The sequence below is a fragment of the Phaethon aethereus genome (assembly GCF_964289735.1).
Source record: "Phaethon aethereus genome assembly, chromosome: 1".
Taxonomy (NCBI): domain Eukaryota; kingdom Metazoa; phylum Chordata; class Aves; order Phaethontiformes; family Phaethontidae; genus Phaethon; species Phaethon aethereus.
In genome coordinates, this window is record NC_138575.1 from 152,923,312 (window position 1) to 152,935,869 (window position 12,558).

Consider the following 12,558-nt stretch of genomic DNA (forward strand, 5'->3'; position numbering starts at 1 on the left):
ACTGGTACCATAAAGGAATAGAATCAGGAAAACTAACAGGATTTATTCCTCAATTATATTTCCTGGATAGCAGAAGTAAAAAGCCATAGATCATTTTTATTTGCTGCAAGCCTACAATCACAATGGTTACAGTTTTCATTATTTCTCTGTTTCACTGCTGTAAGGTGGGCAGCAAGCCTGTTCTCACCCACCCCTGAGCCTAAGAGCATTCTGCTGCACTTTGTAGTGTAAATGCACTTTCCTTAGGTGTTTCCCGATTTGCCTTAGTCACTTTGCACAGCTTGTAATGCATAAAGCAAAAAAACTCAAGAAAGTACAACCTTGATGAAGAATTACCAGAAATCCCGTTTTGCATTTGTAGAAGGGCGACAGTACCAAATTAAAATTGGTATTTACAAAGAAAGTGTTGTTCTGTGTGTGCATTCTTGCTATCCTATCCCAACTTTCCATTATTCACCAAAGTGCAAGCAATCGTTCTTAATTTTCAGCAAGGATCTCTCTAAACAGAGAGAATACCTACAGGGAAATTAAGTTGTAGTCATGTCACAACATTAGACACATCCCTGAAGTAGTAATGGAAGAACAAAAGAGAGATAAAAAGAAAGATTCTAAACAAAGGGAATAAATATAAGCTGCAATTAAATAAATAAAAAGTTCTACATATTGGGTCCTGGATTAAATAGTTATTAGTATACTTGCATACAAAACTTCCAAAGCCAAATTCTACCACTTTGCTTGCTTAAGCAGAAATCCCCTTGCAGAATTCGGCTCACTGTCACTTTTTGTTTTACCCACATAATACAAGAATTACCATACTGGATCAGAACAGTTCGGTGTCTTGTTTCTAAAACTGGCCAGCATAAATAGCATCAAGAAAGCTGCAAGAAAGGCTGCCTTAAACTTGTATTAAAGTAGCCTGTAAGAAAAGTTTCTTCTGAAAATCCATAGTAGAGGCGGCTCGCACCCTGAAGCATATGAATATATACTTCATCCAGATGTTAGGCTTTGCAAAGCCTTCCCATTCAAGCCCTCGTTACTCTGGTTGTCTTTTTAATTACCTTGTCCTTCTGAAACTGCTGCTAAATTCTTAACTTCAGTGCTACTTTGTGGCAGTGTTTTGCCAGTGTTGTGCCCTGGGTGAGAAGTATGTCCTATTAATTTCTAAATTACCCCCAATTTTAATCTGATTAGTTATTCCTGTACTGTCTTATCATCAGCTTGATCTTGTCTCTGCCGTTCCTTGTTTGGTGCACTGTCATGATGTCCCTTTTTAACCATCATTTCTGAGCAGTGTTTCTGCTCACTTTCTGCTCTGTGGGGTTGGAGTTGAAGCTGGACAGGCGGTTGTCGATGTCAGCTGTGTGCTTTCTTCTTGTGTGACCTCTTCCCACAGCTACCTAGCCCTGTACGCCTACAAGCCTCAGAAGAATGATGAGCTGGAGCTCCGCAAAGGTGAGATGTACCGGGTCATTGAGAAGTGCCAGGATGGCTGGTTCAAGGGGACATCTCTGAGGAGTGGTATGTCTGGTGTCTTCCCAGGCAACTATGTGACGCCTGTTTCAAGGTGAGGACCACTGGCCAAGGTGGATATGCCTGAGCTGGGACTGGGAGGGATCTGCATCCGGAGGATGCTTAAAACAAACGTAGCTCTGCTTTTAAATCACATTCTCTTTCCAGAAATTTTCTGGCGGCAACATTGTACATTGCAGACTTGGGTAATGAAACTTGCTGGTTGCAGTATTGGAGTTATCCATGTTCTCAGATGACTTCACTAGTTGTGTTAGATGATGGCATTTACAACCCATGACTTTACAAAGTCTGATGTGCCCAGATTTTTGTACTGTAAAGAATCTGTTGGCTAATGATTTTTTTATTGCTATAAAACTATTGGACATGTAACAGGAATAAGCAAAGTAAGGAATGTACGTGTCTTGGTTTTCAGTAGCTGCTCATGTAGATTTTGTTTTTCTTAAATCAAAGGTCTTGGATTGTTTGGATCAGGACTAATGTTTGAACTCTTAAAATCCAGAAGTGGTAGGAGAGTTCAGTAAATTGTCTGATTTTAGCTACCTGTGTCTCAGTTGCAAAAGATAAGAAAAGGAAAGAATAGCATGTTTGGGGAGGAATGGCATTTGTCAGAGTTCAGTATTGGACATCACCAAATAAAAGGGTGTTTCTGATCTAGAGCCCACTCTGAAATAGTCTTCAAGCTGGGGGGAAGGTTCATCAGTGTGTCCCAGACTGTTTTGCCCCACTTGCCCATATCTCCTTTAGAGAAACCATGGCTTTGCAAATTGAACCCACTCCTTCTCATATACTCTCAGTCTCTCCTCCCACATGCACACAGTCGCCACCATCTTTCACTCCTTTCCAGAGAAAGGCACCTCACAACTCAGAAAGTGTTGATCTTGAAAAATGGATCCAGGTTTGTTCCAGCTTCAGTTTATGTCAAGTTTGTAATATGTGGACTGAGCAAGACCAACAGTTAAGAGCAGGTTAGAATAAGGTTAGACAACTGAGCCTGCTGACAGTCCTAATATTGCATTTCAGTCAAAAAAAACCCATTAATTCATGGGGTCTTTGCTGTTCACCAACCTAAATGTATTTACCTGATTATATAGAGCCCCTTGGCTGCCTTCACTCCTTGCCTTTTCAGCTCTTAATTAGTAAAGAAATTCATGCTGAAGTGTTGGTGATCTGAATCAGCAAGACTTTATTAAATGCAGCATGTCACAGCTAGAACAAGACAGAGAGAAGTGCTAAAGGGCAAAAGTGCTTTCCACAAAACCCAAAAGCAGCTTTATGATTATATTTATGATCCTGTGAGCTAATTAAGTTCCTGTGTAAATCACCCTCAGTGAGAACAGCAAGAAAAATCTGTTCGCAACAAAATCTCCTATTTGCTGCACTTTCAACTTACTTTGTTCCCCTTTGACAGCAAAGCAGAGGAATAGATTCATACATGTTTTTCTGCCACTCCCTACAAAACCCAAGAAAAAGAAGATGCCCATGAATTTAATAACTCTGAACTAGATTTATAAGGTGCCAAAGCACATGTGTGAGCAGAGCATGATGGAAAAAGGACAAGATGCTTTAGATGGACAGACAGGCACAGGGCAGCAGAGAAAATTTGCCACGTCCAACATCTATCCAGCTCTGTGGGAGTCACAGATAATTTCTGTACCTGTTGGTGTGCATGTTTACCTGAACACAGCTCTCAGTGGACTATTAGGTGTGCTTTCTTGGCAAACTCAATCTAGTGCAGATGGCCAAACCAGCTCCAGCTGAATCTTGCCGCTACCCTGCCAGCTCTTCACAGCAGATGACAGACAGTCAAGATTTCCATCTGGTGGGATTCCCAGCTTTTCCCTACCTGGAGGCTGATGAAAAAAAAACCTGAAGAAAAAAACCACACAGATTCATTTAGCAAAATACAATCCAGGCAAACTTTGCACAATGAGATGAGTCAAGGATTTTATGACACCACAGCGGTGCTTTTCCTCCTGTGATTTTGGAGGATTGGGCAGAGAGGGTGGTTATCTTTTACACTTTTGGACCATATCTTCCAGACTCTGTTTTGGTCTCTTTCTATCAGAATTTCATTCTTCTGGCTCTTCTCCTTTCCATTCTTTTCTTAGAGTTGCTTCTTATGTCTTTCTTGTCCTCTGAATCAGACCAGATTGTTCAGCATACTCCTCTTTTGTGCTCTTCTCTCTGTGTTCCCACACAATAATTTTGGGGGCCCAGAAGTTCTCCCAATCCCACCCCCCATAGATTGGTCCTGTACACTTTTTGTTGTTCTCTCCTCCCTTGCTAACCTCCTGCACTGTCTCATTTCTATTTCCTCCACCATACTTTATTCTGAATCATATCTCCTCTGCTGTCCTTTCCTGGAGGAGGACCTTGGCACATGGAGCAGCCTGGAAGAGGAGAACAGCACAAAATGATCCCTTTGTTTCATGGCATCTACCGCTGGGGAAGGAAATTACTCAAGGACCTGAGTAAGAAACTCAGAGAAAGAGCCGCTGAGCAGCAGCTAAGTTTGTCCATTGGTGTCCTCCTGCCCCAGTCAGAGAGTTTCTAGCTCAGTGGTAAGAGGACCAAGATCTGCTCCAGGCTGAACTCCTTGCACAGGAGAAAGAGCCTTGTTCCTTTCCTCTGAGGTCTACCCAGGCACTGAGATGAAATACAAACTATTCATACAGTTTAAGTGAGCAGCAAAAGAGGGGTTGATTATTGATTGGATCTCTTTTTCAGTTAGATCAGCTGCATTCCCTTCCCTTTTGCATTTCCTTACCAAGTCTAAGCTAGGGCTAACTTACAGCGGTAGGTAGTGTTCAGCCAAGCCAAGCCCTGCCAAGTCTGCTGCTTTTCAGTCTCCTTCAACAGCCACACAGAGATTTGATGGTATCCATCTTTTTTTCTCCCTGTGGGGCTGTATGCAGGTTTGGTCCTAAGAAAAGATCTCTGAGTCTGTTTTAATTATCACTCCATTAGTGCCTGTAAAATAGCCTCTGGCACACAAAATGACATTTGGGAGATACCCATTTCTTCTCAATTTAGATTTGTGATTTCACTAGGAATTATTCAGACAGAAATGCAGCTTAAGAAAAAAAGTTATGAGAAAAATTATCTTTTCCATTTTTACCCTGCACTTCTTCCCACAGGATAAGAGGGTGAAAATGTACTCCAGCATGCTTACAACTGTGTCCTATAAAAGATAAATACGTACATATATATCTCGGTTTACTTTAACACCTGAGAGGGTACCACGTTGAACCCCCTGAATAACTGGGGGTGCTTATCAGCATGGTGGCTAGGTATTGGGATCTCTGCAGCATGCTGACACTGGGTTTCGGCTCTATGCAGGGTGCCAGTGGGAGCCGGACAGCCCAGGAACAGTGGAGCTGGGGGAGCTCCGGCAACGAAAGGAGCCCCGGGAGCCATCCACCCCATCGGGGCTGGTCACACCAACGCCGCCACGGCTGTCAGACCGGTTGTTCCTATCACTGCACCTCAGACGCATCCCCAGCTACAGGCGGCCTCTCCGCAGCTGAATAACTGCTTGAGGTATTCAGCTCAGCAGCCAGCCAGCCAGCCCCGCAACACCATGCAGATGGGTATGTGTGCACGCCCGCCGGTGCTGCTCGCTCTGCATCGGCGGGATTGATGTCGTACCCCTCGAGCACAAGCCTCTCGAATCTGCCCGTCCCTGCAGCTTGCTTTCTCGTTTTAGTCACAGCTCAGTCAATGTGGAATAGAGTATGTTTTATTTGCTTGTAATATTTATGGGCTTCTATTGATCTCTGGGAACCACGTTGTGTTTATCAGATTGTTCTGTTGCTACAGCTGAAATAGATTATAGTGTTTACAAATATTTATACAATTTATCTGAGTGAAAGCAAGCACCCTGCATACTGAGGAGATTAACAGTTCTGAGTCCGGTTGGCTTCCTGAAGGAAAAATTCTGCCTTTATCGCAAAGTAATACACAACTTAAAATTAAGAAGCATTTCGTTGGGCTTCAGGGATGAAAGGTATTTATTAGGCAGAACAGGACCTGGTGTTAGTGATAAAGCAAAAGATCTGAAAAATACTGCCACCTTTTTGAAATGAGAATAAGAGCTTCTCACACCAGGCGGCCTCTGTTCTTTCTAGGCTCCCTTTCTGATGTACAGCACAATTTTCTAGAGTACAATTTATTCCCCTTTCCCTGATGTTAAACAGCCCTGATGTTGAATAAAGTAAAAGTAAATCCTGTGGTGGAACTTTATAGCGAAATTTAAAACACTTTGTTTCTGATATTTTATAGGGATGTGAGCCATTGTGTTTACAAAGGCAGATCAGTAAGGACTGTGACTGCTGAAAACTGAGGTCTTAGATGCAAAACAGAGCAGGCACAAGTGAGAAATACACTACAGTGTAAGTCATGGATTCATACCTTTTGAAGCCAGAAGGCACCATTATGACCATCTAATCTCACCTCCTACACAGTCCAGAGCAAAGGGAAGAAAATGTAATCAAATACATGTGAATCTGAATCTTGAACAGTGCAGAATCCTCTGCTCAACAAACAGTGGCAGGACTTTACACGGCATCCGTGTCACACTGGGGAATAATCGATTTATCCTCTGTCTAGTTCAGAAAGTGTTGCTTTCCCCTCAAGTCACACCCTTCCAAAAGCCCTTCTGCTCCCACAGTGCAAACGCAGAAATGTCCTCTCTTCGGCAAGGCTCTCTCTCAGGAAGTGTTCAGGTGCTCCTGGTGCCTCCTGTGCCCATGCCAACAGGCAGATGGACTCCCCTGAAACTGAGGTGACAGATCATTTTGCTCCACACACCTGGCATGCTCCACACCTTCCTTCCAGGGCACTGCTGTGCTACACCTCCAGCAGCTTCCCTGATTTAAGATTGCTCCTCCAGGTAACTCTGACATCTTCAAGTCCCAAGGAGTTGGCATACAGGATGATTCAGGGACCACAGAGCTCCTCCAAAACATCCTAAGTGAGGAGTTCTCCAGCCCTTCCAGAAAGTTCATAAGATTGTTGTTTTAATTAAATAAATCTTTGCCAGGATAAATAAAGGAAATTTGTCATGATTATCAGTATTTTTCTCTATAATGGAAGCTCTCACCAGTATTCCCTGTGGACCAGAGCCCCTCAAAGGGTCTGTTTAGTCCTGCAGACAGGGCAATGCACACTGACTTTTGGAAAAGCTTTCCAAGAGAGGCAAGCTGGCACAGTATTCAAATCACGTTTCTGTTGGCTTGCAATATACATGAGTAACAAATCAATTTTGCACAAGGCCACTAATGTAGGAATACACCCAAAATGAAATACGAGTGGTGTAGAACAAAAATAGCCTTCAGTGAGCATTGCTAATTAATAGCATGTTTGATGCAGCACAGTCCAGATCCAGAGATCCCAGAGCAACGGCATACATTGTAACAGTAAGCAGATGAAATTACAGTGAGAGCTCTGCTCGGAGTTGTTTTTTCAGAGTTGAATTGTTTGGGGTTTTTTTATCAGGCCATTTATTTTACTGATTCTCATGTTTTCTGTTTCCTTTGCGTCTGGAAACACCAAGTCCTGTATGAAAGGAGTAATGTGCCTAATATGATTATCGAATCAGTCTTCTGCATTCAGGTACCATGCAGTGAAATTCCATTATTGTGCTTTTCCTCTAAATTTAGGAAAGCCATTGCTCCCTACAATGAGTAGTTCAAAACCTTGACCCTGCAAGCTTAACCACCCCGGAAAATTAGATTTCTGGCAGCAGTGGCTGCTCATCACACTGGTTCCAAATGGGAAAATCAGGAGGAGGGAATCGCTTCAAGATAACCAGTGGTGCCCTGTCTGGCGCTCTGGAAAGGAATTGCACTTTCCAGTACATGTTCTTGGTAATCCAGGGAGGAGGAAATGGTAACTAATAGTAAGAATAGTCTCGAAGGTATCTGTAATAACAACTTAAAAGGCCCTTCCTCATGCTACATGGTAAAATAACATCAAAATCAAGACTGGTTAATGGTAGTTTGGTTGATTTACTATGAGCAACATTAATAAAAAAAGATGTTACAGAGTCAAGGAGTTACCGTGAGGGAGAATCGTGAAAACTTTGGAGGTGCTAATCTGATGATCACTGGCCCATCATGTTCAGTATCGCTTTGGATAGTAGGGCATAAGGCTGGGGGATGAAATTTCCTCCTGGCAGGAGTGCTCAGCTGGTCTAGTGAGTATGATTAATGGCACTCCTTATCGTTTGAATCCCCAGTAATGGGTGCTGCTGTTAACCATAGAAACAGAAAATAGAGGTTTGAGTTGTTTCAGCGTTGTTGTTTGGTTATAGATAGAGTGAACTAGAGCTGGTCCTGCATAAAAATGTATCCTTTGGATGAATTTCTAAGAAAACCACAGATCAGAGAGGGTCAGAAATTTTCCAGAAAAATGCTTCTCGGTCAAAGAAAAGCTGATTTGTTGGACTCAAAGCTTTTTGTCAGGGGTGGATGTAGTTCAAGCAGACTTCAGCCATGAAGCTGTCCTGGCTCGGGTTGCAAAGGGAATAGACAGCTGCCCAGAGCTGTTCTCCACAGAGGAGAACAGCTCAGTGACCGGATCCTACATTTTCACATCCCATGTGAATGCACTGACCAGAATAGAGGCTATTGTGGGGTGGGTGAGTAGGTTGTGCTCAGGAAAATATTCAAAAGTTCAAATTTTTCTCTGAGGCAGAACTAAACCAGATTATGAAACCTTGAAATCATTTGTGAAATGGGCATTTTCCAGCCAGTCTTACTATTGAATCATTTGTGAGGGAATGTCAGAGTATGGACTCTGCTTCTGGTCTGTACATACTTGAAACGGAGGTATATGTAAGTTGCCCCTAAGCTATCAACCAGCCTGGAAGTCAAAGGCAACGTCGTTGTGGAAATGGACCTGGAGATTTGTCACATTTTTTGCAACATGAAGCATGCAACAGGCTCCCGAATCCCTGGAGAGGTGACCTCAGCAGTGTGTTGCGGTCACCGTTAAACAGACGAGTGCTAATTCCTGGTTCCTAGTGCTTGTAGGCAGGGCTTGCTCAGCAGGGGAAGCAAGATTAAAAGGCACTGCATAGTCCCTTAGGGACTTTGCTGGCAGAGACGAGGCTGAGCTCAGAAATCCTCTGGTGTATTTCTGCTTAATTCATCTTGCGCAGCACACTGATGTGCTGATGATCATTTTGTTAGGGCTGAAATGAGAGACCTTCCTTTGTAATTGCAGTCTGTGAAGTCAGCGTGGATCATCTGGGCTAACCCTTTAGGCCCCATGTTGTGTGGCTCCAAAACCTATCAGGTTAGGAGGGGGTTCTGGATGTTCAGCAAACAGCTCAGCTGGGACAAGATAAGGTATTTTAAAAGCACAGTAGGCTATTTATTTATTTCCAAGCACGGGCAGGGATGGTCAGGCCATTCCCCAGTCACATCACTAGGGAGGACTAGTGACTGCACCATTTGGTGACTGCAGACAGGCCTTTCATAGGCAGAAGGAGGATTTCTAGGATTTAGACAAAAACACTTGCAGGCTGAGATATCCTGGGTTAAGGCTAAGAGCTTAGCTCTCCGTTGGGCCCTGGCACCTTGTGGCAGTGATGGCCACCGAAGGGCCAGGTCTGGCAGTGCATGTGGGGCTTAACCATGCTTTGTCCTCTCTCTGCAGCTCACCCCCCGGTGCCAGCCCCGGAGCGGCCCACCGCCACGGTCTCACCCCTGCGGACGCCCAGCTCGCCCTCCCGCCTGCCAGCGGCAGCCATCCGGCCTCACCCCGCAATTTCCCCGCAGCATGGCCACCAGCCACCTGCAGCGGGTGCCCGGCCCCTCATCCCCCTCACCTCCGCTGCCGCCGCCATCACCCCACCCAATGTCAGCGCGGCCCACCTCAACGGCGAGGCGGGCGGCGGGCCCCTGGGTGGCCCTGTCACCCCTGGCCCCACCAGCAAGGCCGAGGAGAGGAAGAATGAGAAGGTAAGGGCCGCCGCGCCACCGCTGCACCCCGCGCTCCCGCCACCTCTCCCTCCCATGGGGCTGTCGAGGAGGGACTCTGCAGCTGGTTTTCGTCACCTGCCAGCTTGGGCATCCATGTCTCACGTTATTTTCATGCTTCATGCTTTCTCCCACCCGTCCCCAGCAGTGCTCTCGTGTTACCCGCTCACAGGTGGGAAACGAGGTTGAGTTGCTGAATTTGTGTGTTTTTCCTGACGGTCGGCACCCAGATCTGCAAATGTGCAGGGGTACAGAAAGACGTTATAGCAAGGTCTTGGTCATCGAAACCGGATGGCGGGGTCAGAAGCTGTCTGCCTCATTGTGCGGGAGAAGACGCCAGCAGTACCAGCCCCAGGGCCGGTGGCACGGGCACAGTAAAACACTGGCTCGTGCATGGCAGGAGCTGTTTTGCCACTCCAGGAACATCTCAGTTTCTTGCAGAAACTTCCATTGCAGTGGCACAGCCAAACGGGGAGAAGGGAATTAAATACGGCTCATTGGGACATTGGCGCACTGTAGGTTCAATCTCTTAGGAGCCGGCAGTGGGACCGATACCTGAGTGCCGTTCCCTGGTGCACCTTGATAAGGAAAGCCAGCATGGAGAGCTGCTTTATGCACGCAGTCTTTTAGGTTCTTGGCAAATATTTTGCTTTCACCAAATGTTTACATGTTATTAACAGTTCCTATTTATCAGTGCTGAGGGTTATCTCCATACTGCCTGGCAGAGCCCACTGATATAAACTACTTTCTGGAAGCAGGCCCTGGTTTGTATCTGAGTAGGAGGAAGAGATGTGGGGGCTTGCTTTTCCTCTGGACCTGCAAAAAGTCCTTTCCGTATGTTCCCCAAGCTTTTCCGTGGTGACAGGCACATATGAGGTAAACATTTACTTTGTACATGGTTATGATGAGGTTGCAGGTCTCACATGTGGTCAGGATCACAGACAACCGCAACCCCTAGTTTCACAAGCTGAGGAATACGAGTTTTTAAATCCTTTCTTTAATCCTTTTCTCCGAGTGCTTTTCAGTGAAAGAAGAAGGGTGTAGGACTTCTGCCTTGGATGTGAAATTTACGTACTTGTTTTCAAAGAATGACTTCCAAGTATGCATCAAGGACTTCATGGTGTGCGAGCAGAACAAAACCTGCTACTTCTGCAAGCCCAAGGAAATGTATGGTGTTTGGTAGAAGGTGGTAGATTTGCATGCTACCTCAGAGCTTTGTGTACTGGTATCTTTAATACTTCCTAAAACATAGCATGCTATTCTTTAGGTCCATATATTTTAATTCATGTATGACTGCACACTGAAATTTCCTATGCAAAATTGTACTGAGTCCCTTCCTAAGATATTGGTTAACCTTTCCCAAGTTGTTATAGCTTTAAGTTACTGAATTTGAATGCCGGGAAGTAAAGTTATGATTTTCTGAGGTCCAAGGATGAAAAGGAGAAGCAAATAATATACTGTATGATTGCAATGAGCGTTGCTAAACACCAGTACAATATCTGGGAAGTATCAGAGAGAAGTGACAGTAAAAATTGTCATCTCTGACTGGATTGGACGCTACATAACTCTGCCCTGTGTAGAACAATATATTCCTGAATCTCCTCCATGTCACATTTCACCTTAATTTTAGAAAGATCTGAGTTAATGATGCTTCCTTTCCTTTTAGAAATAGTGACTGATATTTGGCCAGTGAAGTTGTGATCCTACCCTTTGCATAATCCAGATCAACCCAAATATCCCTTTGAAGCAGTTGAGAGCTTGGATAATGCCAGACTAAAAGCTGTATAACTATTCAAAAAGGAATCAGAACTGGGGTTATATCTCCAACCACGTTTGATATTTCTAAAGTGGAGGCTGGTTGGGCAGGTTTTTGGTAAATAGGGAACAGCCATAACACTCAGAAGGAATATCTGTGGAGAAGGGCAATATCTATTACTAGTACCCTGACAGGAAAAAACAGACAAGTCAGAGGGGCAAAAAAACCAGAAGCAGTGACATAACCAGCAAACTGCCAAATAAGCAAACATCAGAAGCAATTTATCTGAGTTCAGTTTTATTATAGTAATCCATCAGATACTTTGAGATGAAAGGAGCAGAGGGGATGTTAGTAAGAGGAGCGGTAGTAAGGTCTTCAGCTCTACTGAACACAAGATGGAAGAAATGCACAGGTAATTATCTCCTGAGAAACTGAGATTAGCAAGTCATATCTGAGGTAAATTGTAATGTGCCATAAAATCAGCATTGTTATTGGAATCAACAATTTTTCTTGTCCCATAGAATTATTATTTTTAATCCCAGCTTTGTCTTTCCAGTTTCTTTTGTAGGATTCCCTTGAGGATGAGGGCTGAATGAGAAGAGGGAGAATGACAGGTTTTGGAAACATTCTCTTGTTATTAACCACTTTTTTCTTTCACCCACTGATTGTCAGTGTGAGTTCACTATAGTATAGGGGGCACATGGTGCGTATGAAGAAGGAGTTTACGTTCTGGGATGAACATGCTGAGGATCCATTGGTTTTCATGGTTCTGTTGCAGAAGATGTTTCTTGCGAGGGCTACGGAGATAAATTGCAATTTTTGCATTTATCACTTATATAGTCAGATATATCAGTCCTTGGGAAATTTTCTTCAGATGATAAGTTTAGCAAGGTTGGTTGGCTGCTTGAAGGCCAGGCTGGGAGACAGTGTGAAAAAGTATTTTAAGATACGATCTTCTACCAATTTATGTTTTACGATTTCCCACCTAGATTCCACTCAAGGATACCAAATGTGACATCAAGGGGCAGCTACTGTAGTGAGTCTGTATATGCTATTTGGGTTGCTTGTTCCAAGATGGAATTGTCTTTACCTTGGGAACAGTCTCGCTGAGTATACTGGTGAGGTAGTCACTGTTAATGCTTTCCTCTCTGCAAATGTTTATATGCCAATATCACAGGTGTGCAGCAGTCAGATATAGGCACATCCCAAAATTTCTCTAAAATCAAGGGACTCCAATTCCAATTCTCGCTTGTTTCCTTGTGGTTTAAAAACAAGTGGCAGAAGTAA

At 44.2% G+C, this 12,558-nt stretch overlaps 1 protein-coding gene across 2 annotated transcripts in view; it reads left to right on the forward strand.

Annotated features, from left to right (window-relative positions):
* SH3RF3 (SH3 domain containing ring finger 3) overlaps positions 1-12,558 on the forward strand; it is a gene marked incomplete at both ends in the record, with an annotated part of 262,235 nt that overhangs the window by 218,363 nt on the left and 31,314 nt on the right. The window contains 3 exons of one of the 2 annotated variants that reach the window (XM_082014120.1): positions 1,394-1,564; positions 4,870-5,126; positions 9,193-9,497. In XM_082014120.1, coding sequence (XP_081870246.1) covers positions 1,394-1,564; positions 4,870-5,126; positions 9,193-9,497 — 733 coding nt within the window. The remainder of the gene's footprint in view (positions 1-1,393; positions 1,565-4,869; positions 5,127-9,192; positions 9,498-12,558) is intronic. The other variant, XM_082014121.1, reaches the window with a different exon arrangement.